Consider the following 13,065-nt stretch of genomic DNA (forward strand, 5'->3'; position numbering starts at 1 on the left):
TTGACCAGGTCAAAAGTAGTGCACTGTAAAGGGAATAAGGTGACATTTTGGACACAGGCTTTGAGTGCTGCTTCCATAACCTGGCTCCTAGCAGGTCCAACCAGCAGGTCCAACATGGCTGCACTGGTCAAACAACAGAGGCTTGACAATAGGGAATTGGGCAAATATCAGACATAATGAGGCCCAGATGGCCAGGACACAGTCCAAGGATGGAGGAACAAAATCTCCATACGCTAAGCCTTCATTCCCATAAACACCACAGGGATGGCTAACAGCAAGGAATAGTTTAAAGACCATCTTATAGGCCAAAACGTAAACTATGGTAAAGCTAGGGTTAGATGGAAGAGCTAGGGTCTTACTGTAGACAGTAAGAAAAGATGCGGCTTAAATACTCTAACAGAAGAAAAGCATTGATGGCGAGTGGCTAAGGACTATTGCGGAGATTTAATCCTATTCATTTTATAAGCCATTTACATTACATGACCAAAGTATGTGGACTATTCGCTCATTAATGTCTTAATCGAAAGTACGGCTTGCCTCTTATCCGCTCATCATTCCCTTATGCCATAGTTTGTACATCTCAATTGTTATATTGCTTATACAGTGCCTTGCGAAAGTATTCGGCCCCCTTGAACTTTGCGACCTTTTGCCACATTTCAGGCTTCAAACATAAAGATATAAAACTGTATTGTTTTGTGAAGAATCAACAACAAGTGGGACACAATCATGAAGTGGAACGACATTTATTGGATATTTCAAACTTTTTTAACAAATCAAAAACTGAAAAATTGGGCGTGCAAAATTATTCAGCCCCCTGAAGTTAATACTTTGTAGCGCCACCTTTTGCTGCGATTACAGCTGTAAGTCGCTTGGGGTATGTCTCTATCAGTTTTGCACATCGAGAGACTGAAATGTTTTCCCATTCCTCCTTGCAAAACAGCTCGAGCTCAGTGAGGCTGGATGGAGAGCATTTGTGAACAGCAGTTTTCAGTTCTTTCCACAGATTCTCGATTGGATTCAGGTCTGGACTTTGACTTGGCCATTCTAACACCTGGATGTGTCTATTTTTGAACCATTCCATTGTAGATTTTGCTTTATGTTTTGGATCATTTTCTTGTTGGAAGACAAATCTCCGTCCCAGTCTCAGGTCTTTTGCAGACTCCATCAGGTTTTCTTCCAGAATGGTCCTGTATTTGGCTCCCTCCATCTTCCCATCAATTTTAACCATCTTCCCTGTCCCTGCTGAAGAAAAGCAGGCCCAAACCATGATGCTGCCACCACCATGTTTGACAGTGGGGATGGTGTGTTCAGGGTGATGAGCTGTGTTGCTTTTACGCCAAACATAACGTTTTGCATTGTTCAATTTTGGTTTCATCTGACCAGAGCACCTTCTTCCACATGTTTGGTGTGTCTCCCAGGTGGCTTGTGGCCAACTTTAAACAACACTTTTTATGGATATCTTTAAGAAATGGCTTTCTTCTTGCCACTCTTCCATAAAGGCCAGATTTGTGCAATATACGACTGATTGTTGTCCTATGGACAGAGTCTCCCACCTCAGCTGTAGATCTCTATAGTTCATCCAGAGTGATCATGGGCCTCTTGGCTGCATCTCTGATCAGTCTTCTCCTTGTATGAGCTGAAAGTTTAGAGGGACGGCCAGGTCTTGGTAGATTTGCAGTGGTCTGATACTCCTTCCATTTCAATATTATCGCTTGCACAGTGCTCCTTGGGATGTTTAAAGCTTGGGAAATCTTTTTGTATCCAAATCCGGCTTTAAACTTCTTCACAACAGTATCTCGGACCTGCCTGGTGTGTTCCTTGTTCTTCATGATGCTCTCTGCGCTTTTAACGGACCTCTGAGACTATCACAGTGCAGGTGCATTTATACGGAGACTTGATTACACACAGGTGGATTGTATTTATCATCATTAGTCATTTAGGTCAACATTGGATCATTCAGAGATCCTCACTGAACTTCTGGAGAGAGTTTTCTGCACTGAAAGTAAAGGGGCTGAATAATTTTGCACGCCCAATTTTTAAGTTTTTGATTAGTTAAAAAAGTTTGAAATATCCAATAAATGTCGTTCCACTTCATGATTGTGTCCCACTTGTTGTTGATTCAACACAAAAAAATACAGTTTTATATCTTTATGTTTGAAGTCTGAAATGTGGCAAGAGGTCGCAAAGTTCAAGGGGGCCGAATACTTTCGCAAGGCACTGTATACAGTAGGTCTATCTTATTCATGAATGATTTCATAGCTTTGCTTATTTGTGTATTATAAGTAGCTCATGTACTTTTCTTCATGAGGGGATTCTATATGTTGTTGGGTCTGTAACCATGTTGGCCAGTGAAAATGTTGGCCATTCAACACATTTTTTTTTCATACAAAAAGTTCAGTAATAGACCCATGTTATTCCAGTTGATATTGCAAGGGTTGTTTTGTTTGCGCAATGTGCTGTCTGTGCGCCAGTATATTGTCTATTATTATAGATCCTTGTGATTGTTCTTTCCTTCCTTTTTAGACCATAGGCCTAATAAAATAATCAAATGTTGTGTAGTGGCTTTGCTGGCATGCATCTAAACAAATTGGTTGAGTTTCCCCCACCAAGATTTACATGCAAAAAAATTGCCACTACCCCAATTTATTAAGCTTTTTAGGGATAAGAAAATTATCATACCTAGGCTAGAGAAACACAATGCAATAATGTATTTTCTTTCTTTTTTCGAGTGAGCAAATAGTTATAGTCTAGGCTGTAAACTGCAGTGAATATGCCATTTCAATAACCGCTAAAAAGCTCTGCGTTTTGAATGCATGATTCATTACGCAAATAATAATCATCTAGCCTAGGCCTGATTAGGCAAACATTTGGATCAGTAATGGGTATTTTCTCGACAGTAAAGGCACATTAGCAGGCTCGTCATAGTGTGTATTTTGTGTATCGGCGTTAACAGATAGGCCAACCATCTGACAATATAGCCTTCTCATGCGCTGTTTGCCAGTTATTTAGGCAATCTTACCGTGACTTCTCTCCTTTCCGAGCAGACTTGCTTACCTAGAACCAAGAATGCTTCAACAGAACAAGGTTTTGATAAGTTGTCAATTTTTTATCGTCGGAGGGGGGGCCTTGCGGCCGGGTAAGCGACTGCTTATTTAGCTTCTGCCTAGAGCCGGCTCTGCTTCAGAGCATCACACGTCTGGCTAAGCTTTATTTCAAGAGGAAAGAAATAGATAAGCAAGTGACAGTGATGACAATCTCTCTAATCCAATAGTGAAGCCAAGTCTAAGCATCGTGAACACAGGAGAAAAGATGATGAAGGACTGGAAAAAGCAGTCGGTATCAAGAACTGAAAGGAAGTGCATATCTACTGGTCTCTCCCTGCACAATGTATAATTCATGAAAACAAAGTCCAAGGGTATATCCTCCAAAGATCTTCCTCACCTCGTGTTCTGGAGGCGTAACACTGTAAATGTAAATGTTCAATCCAGGATTTTGTTAACTTTGTGGTGCAGGGCTTATCTAAAACTGTGGGATATATTTTTATGTTTGTCTTATCCCTATATTAAATACATTGATGACTGTACAATGCCATTTCAGCTATTGTTTACGTGAAGTGCACTAAAAAAGCTATCTACAGGAAACTTAAATCTTTGGTTCACCTCTGGTAGCCCAAGAGCAATTGTAAAATTAGCTTACCATGATGTATAAGCCACAACCATGATAAAATGCACAAATCATATTATGTTTAAATTATTGATAAATAACCCTCTCTCACTGTATTTGCATCTAATTAAACCATCAAACAGTGCATATTGGTCACTATATTAAGCAAATGGTTTAGAGTCTATAAGGATGCCAGGAACATTAAGCAAATGGTTTAGAGTCTATAAGGATGCCAGGAACAAAAATCGTGTTTATATTATGTTGTCTTTTTTAACCAAGGAACATGTGATCATTCAATTCTTAATCTTCATTAGAGGAAGCCGACACCCAAAACGTATTTTACGGCACTGTAGAAATATTTAACGATAATCTACCTTTTTCAAATTCATGTTAAATTGAAGTAGATTACCATTGTAAGGTTACTAGAAAACAATCACAGCTAATCCCATTTCAGACTCCTATTATTCATTGCAATGGAAAAGCCCATGTGGTTCAATAATAATATGAAATCCCAGAGGTTAATGCCAGTCTAATAAATTTAATATTTTCCAATTCTTTAAAAGTAGGCTGTAGGGTCGTCTGCAGACAAGCATTTCAGCGAACACTAATTTGCTTCGAACACCCACGACAGAAATGTCACCACAAGTCAAACAAGCACAAAGTAGTGTGAGGAGAGGAATGAGCTCAGAGCATTCTCTTCCTTCAGCCATCGCTAATTATAAACGCAGCTTGTGCCAATTTCCAGCGCCTTCCTCAGGTTTGACATTTAAATTGCCAACCCACTTAATACCGCCGTCTCCTGAAGGAAGCCCACTGCTGACAGATACCCTGTAACTACTGAGAGATGGTTGAAAATCTGTGTGACAGTATTTTTTTAGATTGAGTGTGTGTGTGTGTGTGTGTTGAATTTTGTAACTTTCTTAGCTAAAGCATCTCTGCACTTCCAGCAAGACAAGTCATTAGCACAGGGAAAAGAAATGAAATATGGGAAAGTATTGTTCTTGACAACTGAAGCTTGCAATTCCACAGAAAAGTACTCGTTGCACCCCCCCCCCCCAAAAAAGTGGCAGAGATGGAAGGGCTGAGGTGAAGAGGCTGTTATTTAGCCGTCTCCCAAATTAAAGCCCATTTCTGCCAGATAGCTCTCCCATTGGCTCACAGAACCTGTAAGCCGCCAAGGCAGGAAGACTGTGACTAATTGTGTCTGCTCTCCACTATTCAAAAAGTAAATACCAAGGAACACACATAAATATTCATAATAAGGCACACGGATTGACTCCACTCTTGAAACATTTCCAAAGTGTTTCAAACTGAGAGGAAGCCTTTGTCACAGCTAACATGATCATTAGATTCCAAACACTCACAGCTGAGCTTCTGACTAAACAAAACCATTAGGGAAATTGAGAAAAAGCAGACAATTGAATACATATTATTGAACTCTCTACAAGGTTATTGATATGTATTGATCAGAAAAATATGTTTACTATTTAAAACAGATTATGGGTTTTCAAATTATGTGTGATTTAAAATTGAACGTTATCTTTATTAACATTGAATATCACCTATTTTAGGGGCATGTACAGTGCTTTCGGGAAAGTATTCAGACCCGTTTACTTTTTCCACATTTTGTTATGTTAGTCTTATACTAAAATTGATTCAATTGTTTTTTTTCCCCTCCTCAATCTACACAAAATACCCCATAATGACATTTTTGCAAATGTATAAAAAATGTAAAACTGAAATATCACATTTACATAATTATTCAGACCAATTACTCAGTACTTTGTTGAAGCACCTTCGGCACCGAAAACAGTCTTGAGTATCCTTGGGAATAGGATACAGATCTGTAGATCCTCTCAAGCTCTGTCAGAGATGTTCGATCGGGTTCAAGTCCGGGCTCTGGCTGGGCCACTCAAGCACATTCAGAGACATACAAAGCCACTCCTAAATTGTCTTTAATGTGTGCTTAGGGTCGTTGTCCTTTTGGACGGTATAAATCTTCGCTCCCAGTCTGAGGTCCTGAGCACTCTGGAGCAGATTTTCATCAAGGATCTCTGTACTTTGCGCCGTTCATCTTTCCCTCGATCCTAACTAGTCTATCAGTCCCTGACGCTGAAAAACATCCCCACAGCATGATGCTGCCACTCTACAATAAAGGCCTTATTGGTGGAGTGCTGCAGAGATGGTTGTCCTTCTGGAAGATTCTCCCATCACCACAGAGGAACTCTGGAGCTCTGTCAGAGTGACCAATGGGTTCTTGGTCACCTCCCTGACCAAGGCCCTTCTCCCCCAATTTGTCAGTTTGGCCGGGCGGCCAGATCTTGGAAGAGTCAATGGTGGAAAAAGTACCCAATTGTCATACTTGATTAAAAGAAGAATATGACTCAAGTAAAAGTAAAAGTCATCCAGTAAAATACTACTTGAGTAAAAGTCTAATACTTGAGTAAAAGTCTAATAGTATTTGTTTTTAAATATATTAAGTTTTTAAATATATTAAGTATCAAAAATAAATGGAATTGCAAAAATATACATAAGTATCAAAGTAAAAGTATAAATAATCTCAAATTCCTTATATTAAGCAAACCAGACGGCACAATGTTCTTGATATCCAAGGGTACTCTCCAAAACTCAGACATAATTTACAAACGAAGCATTAAGCATGTTTAGTGAGTCTACCAGATCAGTCGCAGAAGGGATGACCAGGGATGTTCACTTGATAAGTGCATGAATTGGACCATTTTGCTGTCCTGCCAAGCATTCAAAATGTAAGAGTACTTTTGGGTGTCAGGGAGAATGTATGGAGTAAAAAGTATGTCATATTCTTTATGAATGGAGTGAAGTAAAAGTTGTCCAAATTAGAAATAGTAAAGTAAAGGACAGATACCCCAAAAAGGACTTAAGTATTTTACACCACTGGGAAGAGTCTTGGTGGTTCCAAACTTCTTCCATTTAAGAATAATTGAGGCCACTGTGTTCTTGGGGACCTTCAATGCTGCAGACAATTTTCAGTACCGTTCACCAGATCTGTGCCTTGACACAACTGTCTTGGAGCTCTACGAACAAGTCCTTCAACATAATGGCTTGGTTTTTACTCTGAAATGCACTGTCAACTATGGGACGTTATATTGACAGGTGTGTGCTTTTCCAAATCATGTCCAATCAATTGAATTTACCACGCAGACTCCAATCAAGTTATATAACATTACATTACATTTAAGTCATTTAGCAGACGCTCTTATCCAGAGCGACTTACAAATTGGTGCATTCACCTTATGACATCCAGTGGAACAGCCACTTTACAATAGTGCATCTAAATCTTTTAAGGGGGGGGGGGTGAGAAGGATTACTTTATCCTATCCTAGGTATTCCTTAAAGAGGTGGGGTTTCAGGTGTCTCCGGAAGGTGGTGATTGACTCCGCTGTCCTGGCGTCGTGAGGGAGTGTGTTCCACCATTGGGGAGCCAGAGCAGCGAACAGTTTTGACTGGGCTGAGCGGGAACTGTACTTCCTCAGTGGTAGGGAGGCGAGCAGGCCAGAGGTGGATGAACGCAGTGCCCTTGTTTGGGTGTAGGGCCTGATCAGAGCCTGGAGGTACTGAGGTGCCGTTCTCCTCACAGCTCCGTAGGCAAGCACCATGGTCTTGTAGCGGATGCGAGCTTCAACTGGAAGCCAGTGGAGAGAGCGGAGGAGCGGGGTGACGTGAGAGAACTTGGGAAGGTTGAACACCAGACGGGCTGCGGTGTTCTGGATGAGTTGTAGGGGTTTAATGGCACAGGCAGGGAGCCCAGCCAGCGAGTTGCAGTAATCCAGACGGGAGATGACAAGTGCCTGGATTAGGACCTGGATGTTGTGTTGTAGAGCATGAACCTACAGGAACGGGCCACCGCCTTGATGTTAGTTGAGAACGACAGGGTGTTGTCCAGGATCACGCCAAGGTTCTTAGCGCTCTGGGAGGAGGACACATATAAACATCTCAAGGATGATCAATGGAAACAGGATGCACCTGATCTCAATTTCGAGTCTCATAGCAAAGGGTCTGATAGTTATGTAAATAAGGTATTTAAGTTTGAAATTTTTAATACATTTGTAAACATTTCTAAAAACGTGTTTTCACTTGTCATTATGGGGTATTGTGTGTAGATTGATGAGTAAAACATTTAATTGAATTCATTTTAGAATAAGGCAGTAACTAAACAAAATTTGGAATGAGTCAAGGGGTCTGAATTCTTTCCGAATGCACTGTATATCAAGTGTAAGCCTGTCAAGTGCAGTAAAGGACATTTGTGCAGGCATATAAACAGAGCATGTTCTGATGGGTGGCATTGTTTAATAGAACTGTTCCATCAAAACATTAGTCTCAAATAGCATCCGATTACCTATGTATTGCACATCTTTTGACCAGGGCCCATGCCTCCCCTCATTCTAACATCGTAGGCGCATCATTTCATAACCTTGACCATCTACACTCTGGATTTTGTTTGGCATTCTCTGCCATATCTCTGAAATGTGTGGTCTTTATACCTAATTCTCAATTACTAGCAACTAAGTTCCTTTGTCTTGCAGTGGCTACAATAAACAACCCAATTATAGTCATTCCCATCTCATTTTTTAGACTTTTGCTCTCACTATGGAGACATATGAGGGATAAAGGGGACATATTGCTTTGTTTTGAACATGAACTTCATGTAACTTGAAGGCACTAAAATACAATATTTCATCAATGACAAGATGCTATAATATTCTCCTCTGTATTCAGGTTTACAGGATGTCCTTCCAGAATTCCTCCGGAACCGTTTTGTGGAGGCCGCTCTCAGCTACGTGGCATGCAACTCTGAGGGGGAGCTTTTGTGTCGTAACAATGACTGCTGGTGCCGCTGCTCTGCCAAGTTCCCAGATTGTAACTGCCCCTTTGCTGATATTAAAGTCATGGAGGAAAATCTGCACAAAAGCAAGGAATCCTGGACCAACTTCAACACGGAATTCATGGAATCAGGTGGGCTATTTGTTTCAGTTGTTTGTTAATCATTTCTGTCAAGCTGAATTTGAAAGCTATTGGGAGGAGCAGGACACAGGTGTGCGATAAAATGGGCAAGGAAAAAATATTTTTTAAATCCCAAAATGGCTAGAACTATTTAGCTCAAAATCAACAATCATCTTGCTCATGCCCTGAATACGTGGTTTGAGATCGGAGGCAGGTCGTTTTCTCCATTGCTTTTGTTTCTCTACCATCTATCTGCAAGAGAGGGCTTCTATCCATCTGTTGGATTCTGTATAATATGGAAAGAGCATTCTGAGTGACGTTTTGAAGGCATAGACATGCTCCTTGAATTCACTAAACATCATTTTGACAGCAATAGCAGAGCAGCTCTCACATTAAATTTTTATAAAATGCTGCGTTGTTGACAAGCTACAGAAAAGGAGAAATATGTTTCCTCATAATTACAACATATTATTTTACTGCTGATGTTGTTTTTGTCTGAAGCCTAACTTGAGGAATTTGTCATGATAATGAGCAAATTACCTCTTAATTTTGGGGGGGATGGTTGAGTGTCAAAGCAAGCAATATGCAAGACATATCTTAGAAGGTACACACACACACACACACCTAAAAGCAAGCCTGAAAATGCATTATGTACAATACAGAAGAAGGGAGTGACCTAAGCACTAAGCATTTTTAATGGGGCAGAGTTTGTCTTATTATGTCTCTTCACTTGCCACTGAGCAAAGCATCCAAGACTCAGTGCTGCTGGCAAGAGTATGCTTACAGTCTGAATGTGAGGTTGAGCTGCAGTTCTGCTGAGATTAGTTGATAAATATTGTGGTGGGGGAAAACTAGAAATTGGTGGAGAGTGCTGGCACATCATGCACCCTTGGACCAAGTCTTTCCCCCAGCCAGGAATGATCCAATCAGAGAGATAAATCCTGCCTCCGTCTCCAAAGCCTCTCCTGCCCCACGTTGGTGCTTCATTGAAATCCCCCCCAAATCCCTTTAACTGTAGCACTTCACTCATCAAAATGCATATCTGCTTTCAGCAGGTGAAGTGGCTGGCTCGAGAGGACTAGTCCAGCCAAGGCAAAGCCTGGCTAGATGTATATTTACTCCAGTCATTCATTTGTTCTCATTGTCAGAAGGCTAGATGGGTTGGGAGTCTGGCAATATTAATAAGAGGACTTCGATTAGTGGTTCAGCAGCGAGGCTGGAAAGCCCTATTGTATTTGTTCCCTTTGTATTGTCAGGAGAAATTGGACACCGCCCTAGGATGAGCTACTTCTGTACTCCTTACCACGCTTGTCAAATATCAGAACTCAAAATCATGCAATATGCTTTTGAAATATTTAGATTTTTAAAAATGATTTTGACTACTTTAAACATCTTCTCCAGAATTGCTAAACAGACTGGAATGAAATATGGTATATAACCTCTATGGGTGGACATCTTGAAACACAATATTTTCCAAAACTATAGCACAAACAATATGTCTACCAGTGGTGGTTGGTGCCGTTTAAAATGAGGGAGGATTTTTTTTTTTATGAACATGGCCTTATTTCTATTACAGAATATTGGATGACTGTCATTCATATTCCATTCACCCAGCTCAATGTAACATCAATAGGTTTAGGCTATTACATGATACTTGAATTTCCACTTTACCCATCATGCGGTTGCTACAACCGAGCCTATGAATTAAAGTTTACAACATAGAGAGAATTTTGAGTAATCAAGGTGAGACAATGACACATTCAATACCGCCTTGCACATTCTTGCCTGTATCTAGCTGATCTAGGGAGTAATCATTAGTCCATAATTTGCAAATGTACATTTCTATTGGCCAAATACAGGTATTTTTATCCCTGTTTTGTTGTTTGCTTCCGTTTAAGAAACATTTTTCAATTCACTTTCATAGCAGCCACATAAAAACAGCTTCATCACTTTGCTTGTTGTATATATATATATATATAATTCCTTCTCACAACTATCTATGCGCTCTCCTCCTCTCAACTTTTCCCTTTGCTTGTGGACTTCAGTGCACTACACATCTGCTGTCTGTGACCAGGAAAAAAACTTTCCAAGCAAAACCTTCATATTATGACTGCTATAACTGCTACACACAGCCTACATCATTGTCACGTCATAGTCAACATAGCTACTAGAACTAACGCATTAGTAAACCCACTAATTACAATAATGCAGTACAGTGTACAGTCAAAAACAGTTTTGCAGCTACACTGGTGGGCCCCGGTGGCAATACATTAATAAAACCAAAAGCTTACCTTGACTTGGAAGACTTACATTGTTGGATTGCCATAGCCAGCTAGTTAACATAGCACCCCTCTCTGTTTGAGTCGGGTGTTTGAGTAGGCTAAACTATCTAGCTGCATTCTCTAGCTAAGTAAAAGTTAAAAATAAATACAACCAAATATAGCTAGCTCTCTCTCTCTCTCTCTCTCTCTCTCTCTCTCTCTCTCTCTCTCTCTTGCGTCTCCTTAATATTGAAAGAAATTCATTAGTTCTAAACTGTTCAACTATTGTCTTTCTCTCTCTTTGAGTCAACTAATCATCACATTTTATGCACTGCAGTGCTAGCTAGCTGTAGCTTATGCATTCAGTACAGTGTATTCAATCTCTGATATTTTCATTGGGTGGACAACATGTCAATTCATGCTGCAAGAGCACTGATAGGTTGGAGGATGTCCCCCGGAAGTTGTCATAATTACTGTGTATGTCTACGGAAGGGGGTGAGAACCATGAGCCTCCTAGGTTTTGTTTTGAAGTCAGTGTAACAAGAGGAGGACAGAAGCTAGCTGTCCTCTGGCTACACCATGGTGCTAACCTACAGTGTACTGCTGAGGCTTTAGTAGAACATCACATTTTATTAGTCACATACACATGGTTAGCGAAATGCGTGTGCTTTTAGTTCCAACAGTGCAGCAATATCTAACATGTAATCTAACAATTCCACAACAACTACCTAATACACACACATCTAAAGGAAAGGAATGTACATACAGTGCCTGGCGAAAGTATTCGGCCCCCTTGAACTTTGCGACCTTTTGCCACATTTCAGGCTTCAAACATAAAGATATAAAACTGTATTTTTTGTGAAGAATCAACAACAAGTGGGACACAATCATGAAGTGGAACGACCTTTATTGGATATTTCAAACTTTTTTAACAAATCAAAAACTGAAAAATTGGGCGTGCAAAATTATTCAGCCCCCTTAAGTTAATACTTTGTAGCGCCACCTTTTGCTGCGATTACAGCTGTAAGTCGCTTGGGGTATGTCTCTATCAGTTTTGCACATCGAGAGACTGAAATGTTTTCCCATTCCTCCTTGCAAAACAGCTCGAGCTCAGTGAGGTTGGATGGAGAGCATTTGTGAACAGCAGTTTTCAGTTCTTTCCACAGATTCTCGATTGGATTCAGGTCTGGACTTTGACTTGGCCATTCTAACACCTGGATGTGTCTATTTTTGAACCATTCCATTGTAGATTTTGCTTTATGTTTTGGATCATTTTCTTGTTGGAAGACAAATCTCCGTCCCAGTCTCAGGTATTTTGCAGACTCCATCAGGTTTTCTTCCAGAATGGTCCTGTATTTGGCTCCCTCCATCTTCCCATCAATTTTAACCATCTTCCCTGTCCCTGCTGAAGAAAAGCAGGCCCAAACCATGATGCTGCCACCACCATGTTTGACAGTGGGGATGGTGTGTTCAGGGTGATGAGCTGTGTTGCTTTTACGCCAAACATAACGTTTTGCATTGTTGCCAAAAAGTTCAATTTTCGTTTCATCTGGCCAGAGCACCTTCTTCCACATGTTTGGTGTGTCTCCCAGGTGGCTTGTGGCAAACTTTAAACAACATTTTTTATGGATATCTTTAAGAAATGGCTTTCTTCTTGCCACTCTTCCATAAAGGCCAGATTTGTGCAATATACGACTGATTGTTGTCCTATGGACAGAGTCTTCCACCTCAGCTGTAGATCTCTGCAGTTCATCCAGAGTGATCATGGGCCTCTTGGCTGCATCTCTGATCAGTCTTCTCCTTGTATGAGCTGAAAGTTTAGAGGGACGGCCAGGTCTTGGTAGATTTGCAGTGGTCTGATACTCCTTCCATTTCAATATTATCGCTTGCACAGTGCTCCTTGGGATGTTTAAAGCTTGGGAAATCTTTTTGTATCCAAATCCGGCTTTAAACTTCTTCCCAACAGTATCTCGGACCTGCCTGGTGTGTTCCTTGTTCTTCATGGTGCTCTCTGCGCTTTTAACGGACCTCTGAGACTATCACAGTGCAAGTGCATTTATACGGAGACTTGATTACACACAGTTGGATTGTATTTATCATCATTAGTCATTTAGGTCAACATTGGATCATTCAGAGATCCTCACTGAACTTCTGGAGAGAG

The 13,065-nt window shown here is 40.6% G+C and overlaps 1 protein-coding gene across 1 annotated transcript in view; it reads left to right on the forward strand.

The window, feature by feature from the left end:
• LOC118402119 (BMP/retinoic acid-inducible neural-specific protein 3-like) overlaps positions 1-13,065 on the forward strand; it is a 102,484-nt gene that overhangs the window by 64,229 nt on the left and 25,190 nt on the right. Inside the window, exon 6 of the mRNA XM_035800043.2 lies at positions 8,419-8,655. Within this exon, the coding sequence (XP_035655936.1) occupies positions 8,419-8,655 (237 nt within the window). The remainder of the gene's footprint in view (positions 1-8,418; positions 8,656-13,065) is intronic.

Source organism: Oncorhynchus keta, chromosome 23 (genome assembly GCF_023373465.1).
Source record: "Oncorhynchus keta strain PuntledgeMale-10-30-2019 chromosome 23, Oket_V2, whole genome shotgun sequence".
Taxonomy (NCBI): Eukaryota; Metazoa; Chordata; class Actinopteri; order Salmoniformes; family Salmonidae; genus Oncorhynchus; species Oncorhynchus keta.